Consider the following 18,700-nt stretch of genomic DNA (forward strand, 5'->3'; position numbering starts at 1 on the left):
GCCAGAAGGGGGAGCACTCATGCACTGCGCTGTTAGCAGAGCCCAGCAAGAAGAAAGACTTCCTCTTCTTGCCTGCCAAGAACTCAACCAATGACAGACTGTCACAATTCAGCCAATGAAAAACCACTACACTCTGGACTCTCAATTCCTCCAATGGACTCTGTTTACTACAGCCCTCCCAACTTCCTTTTCCCCTCTATAAAAGAGTTCTATTTTTGCTGGGGTCTTGCACTGTGTCTTGCAGTGGCTGCAGACCCTGAATTGCAATTCTCTGTTGATCCCAAGTGAACCCATTTTTGCTGGAGAAATAACTTGCAGTCTATTTGTTTACGGTCAATATAAGAAAACAAAAAAATCTAATTAAAAATGGGCAAAAGATTTGAACACATTTTACCAAAGAAGATAATGGATGACAAATAAGCACATAAACAGATATTCAAAATCATTAGTCTTTAGAGAACTACAAACTAAAAACCACAATTCCATTCCTAGGAATTTACCCAAGAGAAATGAAAAGCTACGTTCATTCAAAAACCTGTACACTAGAGATTTATTCACAATCACCAAAAACTGGAAACCACCCCAGGGTATCAAGACTGGAGAATGAATAAGCAAATTATTCTACATTCATACAGTGGAATACTACTCAGCAATAAGAACTACTGATATAAGTACATCACGGAGAAATCTCAAGTGCGTTAGGCTAAGTGTAAGAAACCAGTCTCAAAAGGCTATGTATTGTATGAGTTCACCGACATGAGAGAAAAAGCAGACATACAGGAACAGAAAACACATCAGTGGTTACTAAGTGCTCAGGGTAAGCGGACGGGGTTGACTACAAATGGCACAAGGGAAAATTTCAGGGTGATGGAATTGTTCTATATTGTCTGTAGTGGTAGTTATATGACTTACATGACTAAATGCGTTTGTCAAACTCAGAACTGTACACTAAGGATGAATCTTACTGTGTGTAAATTATATCAATAAAAATAATACAGGCATTAAGAAAATAAATGTAATGTGATAAAATACCATATTATTCTATAAAAACCAGCCAATTAAACATTTATAAGGTATGATGGTATATGTTTAATCTGATTTAAATATGCTATCAGCACATTTCAAACAAATTCAGGCCATACCTTAGCTTTATAAATTAAAAGTTAAGGTTAGTATTATTTAATGATTTCTTTCACCATTTAGGGAGACACAAAAAAGTCTTATCTGAAATCACTGTTTTTTAATAATTAATTTACCCACTGTCTATCATGTGTAGATTCAAAGATTCACGAGATAATCAGGGGCAGGGTGGTTCAGGAACATGATTTTCCCCCTTTCCATTTTCCTAGTAATGGATATAGCTAGTAGAAGTAGTAAGTGTAAAATACTTAAATATTCTCTAATCTCTTTCTGTACATTCTCTAAGGAGAAGGGTAATCAGTAGAGTCAGCTCTCTTCAAAGGGAGGAAAGGAAAGATTTATGGGAGGCACTACTTTATGTCAAGCATGAGGTGGCATAAGCCCCATTTTAACACTGAAAACCAATGCTTTAGAAGCGGGTTTGGTCACTTGCTCATTTCTAAAGGGAAGCAGGCAGCAGTAGGATTCAAATTCAGGGCAGTCTCATTTCAGACAAAGCTCTTACTCTTTTTTTGTTTTTTTAAGCTATTATTTATTTAATTCTTATTCCAGAATTTTCCATCTATTTCTAGTGCCGTGTGGCATGCGGGATCTTAGTTTCCCAACTAGGGGTCAAACCCACTCCCCCTGAATTGGAAGCCTGGAGTCTTAACCACTGGATCGCCAGGGAAGTCCCACAAAGCTCTTACTCTTACCCAGCTCACTACGATTTGCTCTCTGACCATCTGCAATTGCTTAAGCAAGAGCTTGGCTCTGCATGTTTCAAATCAAGGAGTATCTTTTAAGATTTTATTACTCACATGACCCTGATCAATTTTAAACCCCAAGCCTACAATACATACATATATACTCAGAAGAGCTGAATCAGTTTACAATTTACAGGAAAATATGGTGTCTTTTATCTGATCAAATTTTTAAAAATAACCACTTAATTTCTTAAGTCATGATTAAAAACAGCAATATACAAATAACAACCAAAAGGATATATGAAAAAGTAATCATGTTCACTTTTGACCTTAATAAAGAATTTATTGCAACTCTAATTTTAAACAAAGGAATATCGAAAAGTTCTTCCCCTTTCTTCTGGCTTCCTGACATCTGGCTTTCCTCTATTGTTTTCAAAAGCTGCCAGTATCCTGACCTACACACAGATTATTTACTCCAACAGAACTCACCCTGTGAAGTGTCACCGTGTGTTGTTCCCATATAGCTGTTTCCTCCATTGCTGTGTTCTGATAAAGGAAAAGAAAAACAAATAATTATCTTTTAAGGAAATGTCTAATAAAGTGAATGAGAACATCTAGCAAACAATTTAGCACAGTAAAATACCAAAATTCATACTTTCAATATTAGATACTCTGAAAAAGGCTTAATAATTATAGAATGTTTTTTGCTTGCTTTTGTTTTTGTTGTAAGAGACAGGAAATTACACACAGGAACTTCCTTTGTTTTTAACTTAATTTGGACAGATGCCACTCTATATTCATTTCATGCCAGCTGAAATCAGTGTTCAAGCTAATTCTGCAACTTTATACTTAACATCAGCTAGAAATGAACAGAAGTTGGAATAGTATTTTTAAATATCTAACGAACAACACATAAAACATTTAAAAGTATTCCTTAACGTTGTGCAAAGGAAGGGAACGTCAAATACCTCTGAACTCAGTAATTATAAATACACGTATCACAGGAAAACAGATAGGACCATTTGATAGGTTTGGTCAATGGCTGCTTCAGTATCAGTTAAAACATTACTGCTCCACCTAGTTTCAGTTTTACTACAGAATTATCTTCAAGCTTTGTTTATAACCCTGAAGAAAAAAAAAAAGTCTTTTCTAATATACATATCATGCACACATGCCCATGCCACACACAAAAGAAACAAAAAAGAAAAACAAATAAACAATTCCAAACTCCCTGCCCCAAAGAACTGCCTTAAAATAAAAGTGATGCAAGCTCCAATAGAGGTGCTCAAATGTCAGTGTAGTTCAGGTTCTTCTCCTGTCAAGAACTTTACTAAAGAGAGAAATAAATCACTATCTAAGAGATAGACACTAAAGAATTCAAAGTAAATTTCTTAAAAATTGGGTTAACTGCTCTTGGAGGCTTAAAGTAATTCAATCTCTTTTAATGTTACCATTTTCTTTAATTGGGGTTCCTGAACATATATGTCTACAATTTGTTTAAAGGCTTTTTCAGAGGTATCACAAGGTGCGGTAGAAGGGAGAATGCTGAGCACGATGCTTCCAGGACACCGCTTGTCACCCAGCCTTATCAATGTCTATTCCACAAATAAGGTTTGTTTTCTAGTGCACTGCTGTCACTACCATCATGAGAACATGTCCACCAAGGGGCCCTGGGCCCATTTCTCCTTTCCCATAGCAACTTTAATCGAACATTAATGCCACTTTAGAAAAGGAATCCCTATAAAGCAAGCCTGCTTCGCTAAATACAAAGCAACTAGATTAACTTTCCTGCCAGATGAATAAGAGAAGGAGAGAAAGGATCCCTCTGTTCACTCCCATAGATAAGAACTGTCAACCAGCGTTTTGTTTCAATCTTTCAGTCAAGTGCAGCAAAACCTCCTTTTAATGAGACCTCTGCTGGAAACAAAGCTGTTTTGTTTTTTAAAAAATTGACCAGCATTTATGTATTTTGAAAAATACCTCCATCAATGTGACACAGTGATGATATGAGTAATTCTGCTAAATATCAAGAGTCCTACTAAAATATACAGGATAAAAATATCTGCAATTGCCAGTTTGTCCAATCTTAGCTGACTTATTAAAAATGAGAACTGCTTGCATGGCTTTAAGCTTGTCTTGCCTTGATCTACTTCTTAAACCAGCAGCACTGCTTCACTACCCTTTTAATTCCTTTCCTATCAGTGCAAACTGAAAGTGATCTGATAAACAGAGAGGACCTCCATAACATATTCTTTGGAATGAAAATTTATCATCCTCCATATGGTTTTAATGGCCACACAATTTACCATTTAGTAAAAGAATATGAATCAAATGAGGAAATTCATTTAATGTGAAGGGAGGAAAAGCAGATTATGAAACGGCTTGTATATTGTTATCCTTTGTTTAAACATGAATATGAAAAGAAAAGCTAAAAGGATATACAAAATGTTAACACTGATCATCCTCAAAGTGAAGGGATTATGAGTAATATTTTTTTCATTAGGTTTTTTTTTTTTGCTTTCCTTTCTCCATTCCCAGTCAGAAAAAACTGCCAAAATATTTTAAGCCACATTCATCAAATCCCACTTGAAACTTCAAATATCTATTTTTAACTTTTCTTTTAGGAAAAATCAAGTAATATTTAAGATTATTTTATGTTTTATTGTTAATTATAAAAAGTATCTTGTTAGTAAGGGATATATAGAATGAGGTCTTAACGTACAAGCTTCTAGGAGTACAATAAGAGAAATCTAGATGATTTTGTTTATATAAGGGGAAAAATAAAAATACTAAAACAATTGTTCTCAGCATTCCAATCAAAATTAATGTTTCTTCAGAAAAGTACACAACTCAACCAACTCAATGGCTTCCCCAAAATGGGTAATACAATAGCTCCCTTCTCTGTTAAAGCCAAACACAGCCTTATTAGCTTGATTTATCAGAAGGGAGACCAATGTGCAAGAAAGAAGCCGAGAGAACGAAACATCAAAAAAGGGTGGTCAGTTAGGCTCTTGACCTGCGCACTAAAGCAACTGAATCCATAATGTAAGTAAGTTGTTATGCCTTCCTGATCCTAGTCACTTAAAACACACACACAGAGAAAAAAGTGTTCCTAGTTTAAACCATGGACCCTTCCATCTCTCTCCACCCTCAGGCCTTTGGTTTCCTTCAGTGGCAAAAGCAGCAAAATTCTATCCATGGTTGTTTATATAACTAGGCAGACTTTATGAGGAGTTCTGAAGGAACTGAGAATACAAATACAGTAAAATATAATGGTAGAATCTTAGTTGACGGGATTCAAGTACCCACTGTAATTCTTTCAACTTTGCTATGTTTGAAAGTGAACATAAAATGTTGGGAGGTGGTGAGAGGAGATTCTTATTAAATCACTCAGAAACTGAAGGCTAAAACGGATATAAAAAACTTTTAGTACTACTAAATATGATACTTTAGAAATCTTGATACTTTAGATTTTAACGCTAAAATTTTGATACTTTAGAAAAAGGAGGAAGGGGATTTCCTTTGAAAGAATACCTAAAAAAACAAGTGGCCTCTGGGGTGGAGAAAGAGAAATTGGGGCAGGGAGGTAGGGAATCTTACATTTTCACTGTGAGCCCTTTTGTAATGCTCTATTATGTTCATCTACTACTTATTCAAATAGTTTTTGAAACATCATCCTTATTGTAAAATTGCTTACTTGTCATTTTTCTTACTGGAAAAAAAAAGCAGAATGCATAACTGGCAGAAGGATTTTCTGGTAAATGAATAGTCTCATTCCCAAAACATTTAGGCTTGTGGAGAGACCGCAAGTAAAAAAGTGTCATTCCTCTAAGAATGATTACAGCACTATCATTCCCTATAACTATGAAAGATGCTGTTAAACAGAAAATGAACTAAGCCAGAAATATCAAGATCACAGCCCAAATCTGCAATTAACTAGGTTAAGTAACCTTAGTGTTCCTCATTTAGGGAATGGTATGACATTATCTCAAGTAAAAAGTCCTGTCCACCTCCAAAATTCTATTAGACTGTAATTTCAGTTCCAAACAGGCTGCAAATTCAATAATTAGTGAAGCACTGTAGGCATCCAGAAAAACTGCAATCGTGGCCACTGAACTCTGAGTTCTACATACACTTCTAAGTCAGTGTCAACTGACCAGAATCACAATTTCTGAAGAAGCAAAAAGCTGCATTTCAGAGAGTGCCAAGAGTTTGTTTGGTTTCTTTGTTCTAAGCTCCAGCTGGCAAAGACACTACTCAGATCACCAACTCTGAAGGGCTTCCTGCCAAAACTTAGGATCCTAATTCTAGGCAGTTTCACTGTCCTTTAGGGCTGATTACAGATCAAGTGGGGAAAAGACAGGAGAACACAAGAACGGACAAGAAGGGATGAACCTATAACTGGGAGAAGACCAAATCCAAGACGGAATAAATAAAGCCAGTGTTCTCCAAATGAAGGAAAATCTAAACTCCTTAATATTAACTTGGTATATAGCCAGTTAAAATTTACCATCCTTATGGCTGTAATTTTAAAAACAATCCATTCATTTATTCAATCCAGACATTTATGCTAAGTGCCGTAGAGGTCAAAAATAGGTCCTTCTTCCTCCTTAAGGGCTCAAGGAGAGGCTTACAACACTAGATAAATGTGTATACGAGGTGCCACGGGGGATGGAGAGGACGCTGCTTGCTGAGAAGATGGGAGACTGAGTCCCCGAGAAAGAAACATCCGAGTTCAAGCTTGATGGATGACCAGGAAAGAAAGTGGGAAAGATGTTTCCAGAGAAGAAACAGGGTATCAGCAAGGTTGTTGATGCTGCACATAAAGCTGGTTTTGATGTGGCTGAACAGTACCATCTGTGGAATAGGGAAAGGGTAAAAAGAGAAGCTGCAGAAGTACATCCCAACAGGCCTTGTAACAAACACAACGCTAAGGACTGTAAACTCAATGGTAAGACACTAAGGAACTTCAGGCTGTCATATTCCATAGTCAGGACTCATTCTGATGGCTGTGATGTGGAAGAGGGAGTTGAGGCAGGGAGACCAGTTAGAAAGTGCAAGTAAAGAGGGGGGAGGAGCTAAAGATGGCTGTTACAGGTTTCTGAATTGAGCAGCTGCGTGAAAAAGCCAGCAGAAAAAGAGATTACAAATTCAGTTTTAGTCACCTTTAATTTAAGGTGCCTGTGGAAATACTGGAGCAGAGATATAGGCAGTAGGCAGGTGGATATAGGTGATCTGGCACAGACAAGGATCTAGGAGTAATCAACAAAGTAGTATTGAATCCAAGTGAAAAGATCCAATTACCAAAGGACTAAGATGACCCTGTGCACCACAAATATTCTGAGGGGAAAAAAGGAAGAACCTAAGGAATCTGAAAAGGAACAGCCAGTGAGGAACTAATACAAAAATGTCATTTATTGTCCAGAGAATACACTAAAACAAAATATAAAAATGGAAGACAACATAAAAGAATAAAATTTTCATATTTTTTAAATTGTTGGACCCTTACATATCAAATATATACTTTAAATAGTTTATTCAGTACTATCTCTTAAATAAAGCACACTGAGCACTCTTTCCTGATGACTTGTGGTCCCCCACTAGGAAAATTAAGTAGCAAAGAGAGAGGTAACACTGGTGGCTCTGAGTTTTTCTTCTGTATGCAAAGCTGTTATGCTGAATTGTTTCTGAATTCTCCTGCCCTCCAAAGTGTTTTGTTTTTTGTTTTTGTTTTTTTGCTTTCCATCCAAAATAGAAAGCAAGATTACCTACTGAGATAAGGTTGAGCCAGGAACTTAAGAAGTACAACGTAAGTTTTAGTGAATAAAACAAATGACCCCTGCCCCTCTTTGACCTTTCAGTTAAGCATTTAATTTCAAATGTGATCACTGCTATGCAAATAAAGTGCAAAGAAAGAGACTAGTGTATGTGCTAAAAGGTGGGGAAAATATACATTTGGATTGATCTGAAGGGCTGTCAAGTAAACTCTCAAAATGGAGATGTCCTGTCCAAGAGAGAATAAAAAAGATAAATCTGAAGTCAAATGAAGAGTGGTCTTGGAGACACTCAGGGAATTCAACAAATCTCACAAACAGGATAAGAACTCACTAAGCATAAGAACTAAAAATAATGATCAAAGTAACACTGCAGCAATTGTGGGATGACAGCCTCAACAGAAAGTTAAGTAAATCGAGCATCTGACATCCCACTATTCTCAACACCAGTTAAATTTTCAAATACTTTATTGTGTGTTCACTCCTTGGCTGACTATTTAGGAGACAGACGATGAGATGGATAGGATTAGAAAATATTAGGAGCTGGAAGAAAGACATAGGTGGGCCTAGAATTTTTTTGGTTGATCACAGCTAGAGATTTGCTTAAGTAAGTTCACAGATAAATTGCTATATTTGCCAATGTCCTAAGATCAAAGCGAAAGTGTTACCAAGTCCAAGCTTGCTCTGCTCGCCACATGACAGGCCAATGAATCGGAGACGAGGTGTTGAGGCAAAGGAATACGACTTTACTCGTAAAGCCAGCAGACCTCCAGCAGACCGAGAAGATGGCAGACTAGTGTCTCTGAAAAACCATCTTATCAGGGTCTGGATGCCAGTTTCTTTTATAGAATCAGAGAGGGAGACGCAGTGAGGATGTAAAATAAAAGGGCCATCAGTCTTGCAAAACATCTCCTGGAATGACCAGCCCTGGTGAGGGGATGTGTTAGTTTCTTTTTTCTTGCAGCCACGGACAGGTGGGCAGGGTTCCCTGAGGCAGGCCATTATGTGTGATTATAATAACAATTATAATAACAAAGGCAACAAAAAGCAAAGGTTAAAGTCCAAGAAACAGATCCAATGTGGAGTCCTATTTAGCTTTAGCTCTTCCCTGTTACAAAAGAATATCAGCTTAAATAAGTTACCATTAAACCTTGAGAAATTCTCATCAGGGACAGTTACAGATACCCTCGAAAACTCAGTGCTTTCCAGTTATCAAAAATAAAACTTCTTAGGTTGACGTTTTCTAATGGCTGAAAGTGGATAAAAGACCTTTCAAATTTTTTCCAGGTAAAAAGGGGAAAGGAAATGGGGTAGCACAGATGAGGAAGTGATATTTCTGAGTGTATCTTTTTGTGTAGCAGTATTGTTCCATGATATATTATCCTCCACATATCCAAAAGTCTTTCTCCAGGGGTGAGGGGAGAAATGGGTAAAAAATTTAAACTGTTTTGCGTGTATACTAGAAGTGAAGAAATAATAGATAATGAGAGCTGGGTTTCTATTGCTGGAGAAAAAAACTATAAATAAGAAAAGGAGGGAGGCTAAACTGAACTCTATGATGTGAGATCAGAATCTGAGGTATCAGTATAAACCCATGGTTTTCAATATACATGCAGATAGATACAGAAATAAGAGTTTTGTAGATACGCATATGCCTACAGGATTCCTAGCTCTGTCTGCTGAGAGCCTAGAAGCAAGAAAAACTGCAATGAGCACAGCTAGCATGGAGATCTTAATTTCTAAATACTAGTCTTTAATAAAACAAACCAGAATTTCTCAGAGAAGGGGTTGGTTGCAGGGCTGGGTCAGGGAAAATGCAGCAGGAACCTGGAATATCATGTGGCACTAGAAATGAAGGCACTGCTCAAAAAATTATGGGGGCTTGTCAAGAGAACATAGGAACCAGCTTGAAAGAGCTTCTAAAGGCCAAAGCTGGAATAATGTGAGCAACAAAATAATGATAACATTAGACTTTAACCCACAGAATAATAACCCATGAGTCCATACTGATGTAATCAAATAAATAAATGGGAAAGGGACAGCTCTTCATTAGAGTGGAATTTCAATTAAATGTGAAAGGAAAAGGGAAAACAGAATTACCATCAGCCAAACTCCAGAAACTGTTGCAGATAAAGATTCACCCACAGATGATAAAACTAGTGGGTGAATGTTTGAGGACTACCAGTTAAATTAAGCACAGCCCCAAATTACCTCCTCCAAAATATTTATAAATTACAGAAACACAGTAACTTTACAGTGGAGAAATACCATCTTAACCAAGGTAAACATTACCAATAATAAGACAGATCAATATCATGAACCCCTTGACATGATGAACAACATGGTTTTTATAGTATTCTTTCCAAAAATGCACGACCTCATTCCAATGATGAAAAAACATCAGACAAACCAAGTTGAAGGGCATTCTAAAAAATAACCAATCCTCTTCAAATAGTCATAAAAGACAGAGGGAAAACAGGATCTGTTACAGAGTCAGACACCAAAAAGAAGTTAACAACTAAACGCAAATTGGAATCCTGGAAGAGAAAAAGGAAGAACTAGCAAAATTCAAATGTGGTGGGTAATTTAGTTATTGGATCACTGTTCATTTCTTATCCTTGATAACTGTTCTACAGTTACAGTTATGTAAAACGTTAAGGGGAGTGGAATGAAAGATATAAGAGAACTCTAATATTTTTGCAACTTTTCTCTAACATTAACTCAAAATATAAAAGTTTTTCCATAAACAAAACAAAAAGACAACTTACAGACTAAGAGAAAGTATTTGCAAATCATGTAACCGATAAGGGCTTAATTTCTAAAATACACAGACAGCTCATAAACCTCAGTATCAGAAAAACAACCCAATCAAAAAATGGGCAGAAGACCTAAATAGATCTCTCTCCAAGGAGGACATACAGATGGCCAAGAGGCACACGAAAGGATGCTCAACATCACTAATTATTAGAGAAATGCAAATCGAAACTACAATGAGGTATCACCTCACGAACCTGTTGGAATGGCTATCATCAGAAAATTCTACAAATAATAAATGCTGGAGAGGGAGTGGAGAAAAGGAACTCCTGTACGTTGTTGGTGGGAATGAAAATTGGTGCAGCCACTATGGAAAACAGTATGGAGGTTCTTTATAAAACTAAAATTAGAGCTACCATATGACCCTGCAATCCCACTCCTGGGTATAATATATCCAGGGATTAACAGATATAAACCACTATATATAAAATAGATGAACAACAAGGATTTATTGTATAGTACAGGGAACTATATTGAATAGCTTATAATAACCTATGATGGAAAAGAATCTGAAGCTGTACACTTGGAACACGATCTTGTAAATCACTACAGTTAAATTAAAAATAAATATTCACAGAGCAAAAAAAAACAAAAAGGAATGGTAATGACAAGATTAATAAGGAGCTGAAAATTGCTAGGTACAAAAGAATGCCATCTTGACCACATTTGCTTTGGGCAGTAGAACATCTAAGTCATATTCTGAACTATCATATATGAGCAAATTCATCAGATTCTTATCAAAATCAAGAACATTCTTTCTTTAGCTGCTAAAATGAAGAATATAATTAACCTATGAAAGGAACCTGAATGGGTAGTTAACATGTCTGATTTTGGAGTTTCTTTGGTTATTCCTCCTCCTCACTAAATCACTATCTGATTTTCAAAAAAAAAAAACTAAAAAGTTTTAGGAAGTCTTTTCAATTTCTAAATAATAAAATATATGAAAAACCATGATACTTCTCTAACAAAGCACTCAATGGAAAACAGCAAATTTGTACACTCGACAGGCCACATTTCTTTAAAATCAGCCTCCTTACTTCACCTCAACCCTAAAACTATTTTAAACAAACCACAAAATGTCTAACGTAAAGTGACAAGCTGTGTTTCAACTGCTAAGCCTCACTTGGGCACACTCCATCAGGCAGTTCCCTCCTGGTTTCCAGACCAGGCACCTTGAGGCTGAAAACTTCACTATGAAGGAGGCAGTTGCGATAGATCAAGGTTCCGTAAGAAGTAAATATACCAGTCTGAATGTAAGCTGTTTGGTTATTAAAACTTAGGACTTTTCCCATACAAACAAAGAAGCAGTATCATTTATTTTCATGTAAATCTGGGCTTTTAAAGTAACCTGCTAATATCTATCTAACGAATCTCGTATTCACAGCCAGAAAATCAATAAAGACAAAGCACCTAACAGAAAAGATGAGGCTGAGGGCTTGAGGAAGCACTTCGAACAAGAGGACAGTAAACACGTGGGAAAGTGCTCAACTTCCTTAATCAACAGGGTAATACAAATTAAAAACACAATTAAAGGCTACTACACAACCATACAATAAGCTAAAAGAAAATAATAATGAACACTCTAATCAAAACGCACCACTAGTGGACTTCCCTGGTGGCGCAGTGGTTAAGAATCCACCTGCCAATGTAGGGGACATGGGTTCGAGCCCTGGTCCAGGAAGATCCTACATGCCATGGAGCAACTAAGCCCGTGCGCCACAACTACTGAGCCTGCACTCTAGAGCCCGTGAGCCACAAATACTGAGCCCATGTGCCACAACTACTGAAGCCTGCACGCCTAGAGCCTGTGCTCCGCAACAAAGAGAAGCCACCTCAATGAGAAGCCCGTGCACCACAACAAAGAGTAGCCCCCGCTCGCCGCAACTAGAGAAAGCCCACACGCAGCAACGAAGATCCAACACAACCAAAAATAAATAAATAAATAAATTTATAAAAAGAAAAAAAAATTCACCACTAGTAGGAGTGTAAAATGGTATCACTGCTTTGGTAAGCTGGGTAAAATAAGCATACTCTATGATCAAATCAACAGAAATGTGTAAATATATTTACAAGAATGTTCACGAAAGCACTATTCTTAATAGCCAAAAACCAGAAACAATCTAGATGTCCACCAATGATAAAAGGGAAAACAATGCAACATTCACTCAATGGAAAATTACAGAGCCATGGAATGAATAAACTCTAACTACACAAATCAATATGGATGAACACTGATCAGTGTTGAAAAAAGAAGCCAGACATAAGAACATGTTTCCCTTTAAGTTTAATAACAGGTAAAATTGAAAAAAACACTGCAAAAGAAAAACTACTAGGGGGGAACTAGCCCTATCAAGTATGGCCTCTTAATTAAGACATACTATAAGGCATCTACAATTAAAAGTGTGATACTGGGGCACAAGCAAATAGACCAGTGGAATAAAATGGAAAAATTCATAAACAGACCTTCAAATCACTGGAAAAATCAGTGTATGAGAAAGGTAACATCTCAAATTACTAAGGTAAAGATGCACTTTTTAATAAATGCGGCTAGAACATCTGGGCTGTCATTTGGAAAAAACATATATTAGATCTATATCTCACCATGCACAAGAATAAACTTCGAATGAATTTAGGAATCTAAATGTAAAAAACAAAACCATACGAGTACTAGAGAAAACCTGGGTGAATTCCTCTTTAATGTTAGTGTAGGGAAAGGTTTTCTAAGCATAACTCAAAGTCTAACGGAAATAAAACAAAGTATGTAAAAAATTTTAAAAGTCTGCCTGACCAAAAAAAAGAAACACAAACACAAAACACCATAAACAAAGTCTTAAGAAAACTGCAAGGTACACCATGAGAGCCAATATCCCTAAAACATAAAGAAATCAAAACTGCAGAAAAAAATTCAGTAGAAAAATGGGGAAAAAATACATCACAAAAAGGATATTAAGATTTGAAAAAATGTTCAAACTCAGTCATAATTAGAGAAATGCAAATTAAAATAACACCAAGATGCCATTTCTCACCTGCCAAAGCAGTCGAAGGGCAAGACTGTGAGGCTATATTCACTCACAAATATTTCCAGGGGAAATGCAAATTCATCCTGCCTTTCTGGAGGTAAATCTGGCAATACCTAACAAAACTGAATGTGTACCTAACCTTCTGACCCAGAGATCCCACTCCTAGGAAATCTGTCCTGAAGATAAACCTCCAACAATGTGACTATACATATGTACCAGGTATTCATGGTAGCAATGTTTGTAACTACAATACTGGGAACAACCTGTATGACCAAACTTGGGAGAACGGATGAATAAATTACAGCACATCACAGAGTGGAGTACTATGCAGCTATGAAAAATGGAAGCTCTCTATGAACCGACATGGAGCAATTTCAAAGACAGACCTTTAAAAGAATAAAGCAAAGTGCACAAATATCAATAGTATTCCACCCTTCATGAAGGAAAGAAGGGAATATGATATATACATGTATCTGCTCATTTGTGCAGAAGAAATATAGAAATGATAAACCAGAAACTAAAGAAATTGATTACTTACAGAGTAAGTAGGTATGGGGTGGAAGGGAGAGAGAGGGTGGTAGGACTGAGGAAGGAATGATATTTCTTTGTGGCACTGAACTACAGTAACGTTTCACATACTCCAAAATAACAAATAAATAATTAAAATAAACAAGGATGAGGTGGTGGGAACCAAAATGAAATACAAACAGTAACAGATAAACCTATCTACTACAAATGAATACCACAACCAAAGAGAATGGGTAGAAAAACACTCAGCTAAGTAACTGTGGAAAACACTATTCTGACTGGATACTGTAATGTTAAAGACACAAAGAACTGTACACAAACACTGTACTCGAGTTAAGTCAATCTGTTTCTCAGAAGGGTAGGATGGGTTAACAATCTGCTAACTACTGGACAGGTACATGCGGAATAAACAAATAACTGAATATACTGTAGACAATGAGCTGATTTCTCACTGTCAGAGAAAGATGTTACAAGAAAGGGTGAAGGCTAGAATGAAGAGTGCTGGATAGGAATCATGACGTCCATATAAACCCATGGTTTTTAGTTAAAACATACACGTACAGATAACTAGATACATGAGGAAGAAGGGGCAGCTCTTCCTTACAAAGGAATGTGGAAGAAATGAGAGAAATACAAGATCACTATTTTAGGGAAAAAACACCATAATAACTGCTGCAGGCAAGATCAAAGAGTATAACCAGTGGGCAAAAGTTTGAAGAGAAACAATCTCAAAGTATCTTGCCCAAGATATTTATCAATTACAAAGGGAAAAACAGTAAGTACCTCACCAAATGTTCAAGGTTATCACACCAGTAATAAAACATAAATATCACATACCCTTTCCTAATCTGATGCATAACCTCAATCCAATCATGAGACAACATCAGACAAACCCAAATGGAAACATTCTAAAAAATAACTGACCGCCATTCACTGAAAGTGTCCAAGTCATAAAAGACAGGAGAAGACTGAGAAACCGGAAGAACTGTCACAGTTAAAATGATAATACATTGGATATATGCACAAATAAAATATTAAAATTAATGTCACCTGTTAAACTTTTTGATGTGGTTAACAAAATTTAAATCATGTATGTGGCTCATATGATATTTCTATTAGACAGAACTGCGCTGGCTCTAATCACCAATTTTCAGGAAATATAGCGGGCAAGAAACATTGTAACTATGACAGGGAAAATCCAGACCAAGAAATTGCATAGGACAAACAATTCTGTTCCTCACCAATAAAACTGCATCGTGGGTGGGGAGGCCAGGGCCAGAGCCAGATGGGGGAATACTACAGTCTAAGAGACGTAGGAGACACACCAAACAATCACAATGGGAGGACTTTATTTGGATCCAGTTTTTTCTTAAATATATTGAAAAAAGAAGTTGATACTTAAGATAATTAGAAACTGTACATTGACTAAATGGTGGATTTTTAAATTTACAATTTGTTTTTAAAGTGTGATAATAGAAATATAGTTATTTTTTTTTAAAGAGTTCTTATCTTTTAGAGATATATACCCAAATATTAGATGAAAAGACATGTCTGGTGTTTGCTTCAGAGTAACGGGGGAGAGAGGATACAATGGGTAGAAGTATAGATGGAACAAGACTGGCCGTAAACTGACGACTGGACCTGTGAGGCTAGCGTGGCGATTCATTACACGCCTCGTATACTTCTGTATGGGCTCGAACTTTTTCCACTTAAAAAAAAGGAAGGCAATTGAGGGGACTACAAGTTAATTGTTGAATCTAGAAAAGACCCAAACCAAGAATCCTATGACCAAGATGCCAGGCCATTATGCAAAGTTTCCGTGGGCTGGCTCCTCAGCAGTTGCCTCCCCTTCCAGGAAAGATAAGTGCAGCAGGTCGTGGAGATGCACTAGGACCTTCTGGGAGTTTCTTGGCTGAATGTTACCTGGTCTATTACCACTAAGTGAGCACCACCGTGAAAACGGTGCCTCTGGTCCAGGAGGGACGTCAGATTTTAATCAAATAAGCAGCAGACAAATAAGTACAAGTTTTTGTACAGTGAAATACAGTTAAAGCACAGGGAGCTTAAAGCAGAGTTCTGAACTGTTTTCTGGGCTCAGGACAAGGTTCTCGAGGCTAAGTATTGGGACATGGCTCTCTGAGGAAGACAAGTCCTCAGAGCTCTGCCTGCTCTGGCTGAGGAACAAGGCAGGCAAGAAGCCTGGTTGTGGCCGCAGCAAAATGCGGGAAGGACCTGTGGGACCAGACTTGGCAGTTCAGGGAATTACAATCATCTTCACCAGCCTCAACACTGACTTGACCAGAGGCACAAAGGAAAAGCATCTCAAAGTGAAAGGACCAGTTCAGATGCATACCAAGACTCTGAGAATAGCTACAAGGAAAATTCCTGGTGGTGAAGGTTCTAAGACTTGGGATGGTTTTCAGAAGAGGCTCCACAGCGACTCACTGACTTGCACAGTCCTGAGATGGTTAAGCAGATTACCTCCATCAGCACTGAGCCAGGAGTCAGGGCTGAAGTCACCACTGCAAATTGCTGAAATCAACTTTTAATAAGTTGATAAGCACTTGTCAAAAAAAAAATTGGCACAGATGCTGGGTGAATGAGGGACAGAAGTGGGGAAGCTTTCCAGGTAGAGAAAACAGCATGTGCAAGAGCCCTAGGGTAGGAAAGCACTTTCCACGTTCATTCAAACAATATTTGAGTTTATTATAAGCTAGACACTTTGTTAAGCTCTGTGATGACAGGACACACCAAGATGACCTTTGTTCTCATGGAGCTTACGGTCTAATGGCAGAACTGGATGATCAAAGAATGTCACAACTGAATATATTATCACAGGCTTAAATAAATACTACAAAGAATGAGTGCCTTGAGAGGAACTCAAAGACAAACCTGGCAGGAAGTTCAGCACCCGCTAGGAACTAAAATGAGGACAGCACAGGTTGAGAACAGAGACCAAGAGGGGGGAAAAGATGCAAGGTGAGGCTAGAGGAGTAGGTAGGGGCCAAATAATCCTGTAGCAGCTTACTGATCATATTATGGATTTTGGTCTTTTACTTCTGAAGTCAATTAAGAAACCTAGGAGTTTTAGGATAAGCATGCATACTGGGGCACAGGGAAAGAGGGGGTACTAATCAAACTTGGATTTTGAGAAGATTGTTTTAAAAAGACAGACTGTACAGGACAAGAAGGGCTATGATACTACTTAAGAGGCTACTACAGGAGTACAAAGAGAAGAACAGAATGTGTGTATGTGTGTATATATCTGTGTGTTGGAGGGAAGGGGGATGTAAATGGTAGAAAGTACCCATGAACGAGTGGAAAGATATGAGGTGCTCAGGAGTTAAGAACTGAACAGAATCTGCTAATCGGTCAGGTCATTCACCCTATCAGATAGGTAGCCCAACTGAACCAGGTACACTGGAGTAGGAGTAGTCTTTAGTCTCTATTCCCTAATTCGTCAGACAAAAGAGTGCATCTCTTACTTAATACTACTGTAATAAAATTTTTGAAAGTATCTCGGGAGCTCAAGGACTTTCTCTGACACCACAACACACCTTGCTGGTCTGGGACTCAACTAACCTTTGTCCAGTATCAAATAAATACATACATACATAAATACATAAAATAAATAAATGTTTTAAGAGTGCACATACACAGAAATACCATAATTCCTATACACTTCTTCCCTGATATTAAGGTGGGCTTCACTTAAAATGTTTTTATTAAAAGATACAGGCAACGTAACAGCTCACCCTGTTCTGGGCACTGTGCTGAGTGTACAACCACCCTGAGACGGGTCCCTGAGTGTACTGTGATCATCTGAGTTGTACAGATGACAACACAGTATTAACTGGTAGACTCAAGATGCAGATTCCAGAGCCTAAACTCACGTAGTAAAGTAACAAAGACTTAGAGTTATTCAATGATAACCTTTTCAGTTCTTATATTGCTTGACCTCTCTCTGTGCAGCATCTGGCCTACCGAAAGACAGGTCCCTCTCTGGAAACTCTCTATTCCCTTGCTGGCCTTTCTCTTGTGTCACTACACTCAGACCACATTCAAATGAAGAGCTTCTATTCATCAAAAGACCATTAAGAGAACTACCACATTGGAAAATATACCTACAATACATATAATCAACTAGCTTTTATCCAAAAAAAAAATACAAAGCAAATCAATAAGATAATCCTAAAGAAAAATAGACAATAGACTCAAACAGGGCATAAACATGAAAAGTTGCTCAACTTCATCTAGTCAAAAAATGCAAATTAAAATCTCCAATGAGATTCACTAAAGACCAACCAGAAAGGGCTAAAAGTGTCTGCTCATACCAAGTATTGGTGAAAATGCAGAGCAACAGAAACTCTCATTCACTGATGACGACAAGTGTAACTTGGTATAATCTCTTTGCAGAAGACATCGTCTACTAAAAGTGAAGACACACTAAACAATCCAGCAGCAATTCCATCCCCAAATACATCTTAGAGAAAAACATGCACATGTTCACCAAGAAAGATGAACAAGTGTTCATCTTAATAGTGGAAGCATTATTCTTAATAGCCCAAAGTAGTAAACAACCCAAATGCCCATCAATGGTAGAATAAATACACTGTAGTACATTCACACAATAAAATACTAAACAGCAGTGAAGACGAATGAATTCATAATGCAACAACAGATAAATTTTAAAAACATAAAGTCAGAATAGTGGCTGTCTTGGGGAAAGAATGGTGCT

At 37.3% G+C, this 18,700-nt stretch overlaps 1 protein-coding gene across 15 annotated transcripts in view; it reads right to left on the reverse strand.

Annotated features, from left to right (window-relative positions):
* The window catches only part of TJP1 (tight junction protein 1), a 341,605-nt gene that overhangs the window by 86,537 nt on the left and 236,368 nt on the right, over positions 1–18,700 (reverse strand). For all 15 annotated transcript variants that reach the window (XR_014260292.1, XM_082448491.1, XM_082448496.1 and 12 more), the window contains one exon: positions 2,316–2,372. Coding sequence is in view for 14 of the 15 variants with exons in the window: in XM_082448491.1 (XP_082304617.1) it covers positions 2,316–2,372 (57 nt within the window). In the remaining variant the exon portion in view is untranslated. The remainder of the gene's footprint in view (positions 1–2,315; positions 2,373–18,700) is intronic.

This window comes from Balaenoptera physalus (assembly GCF_965194825.1).
Source record: "Balaenoptera physalus genome assembly, chromosome: 2".
NCBI classification, from domain to species: Eukaryota; Metazoa; Chordata; class Mammalia; order Artiodactyla; family Balaenopteridae; genus Balaenoptera; species Balaenoptera physalus.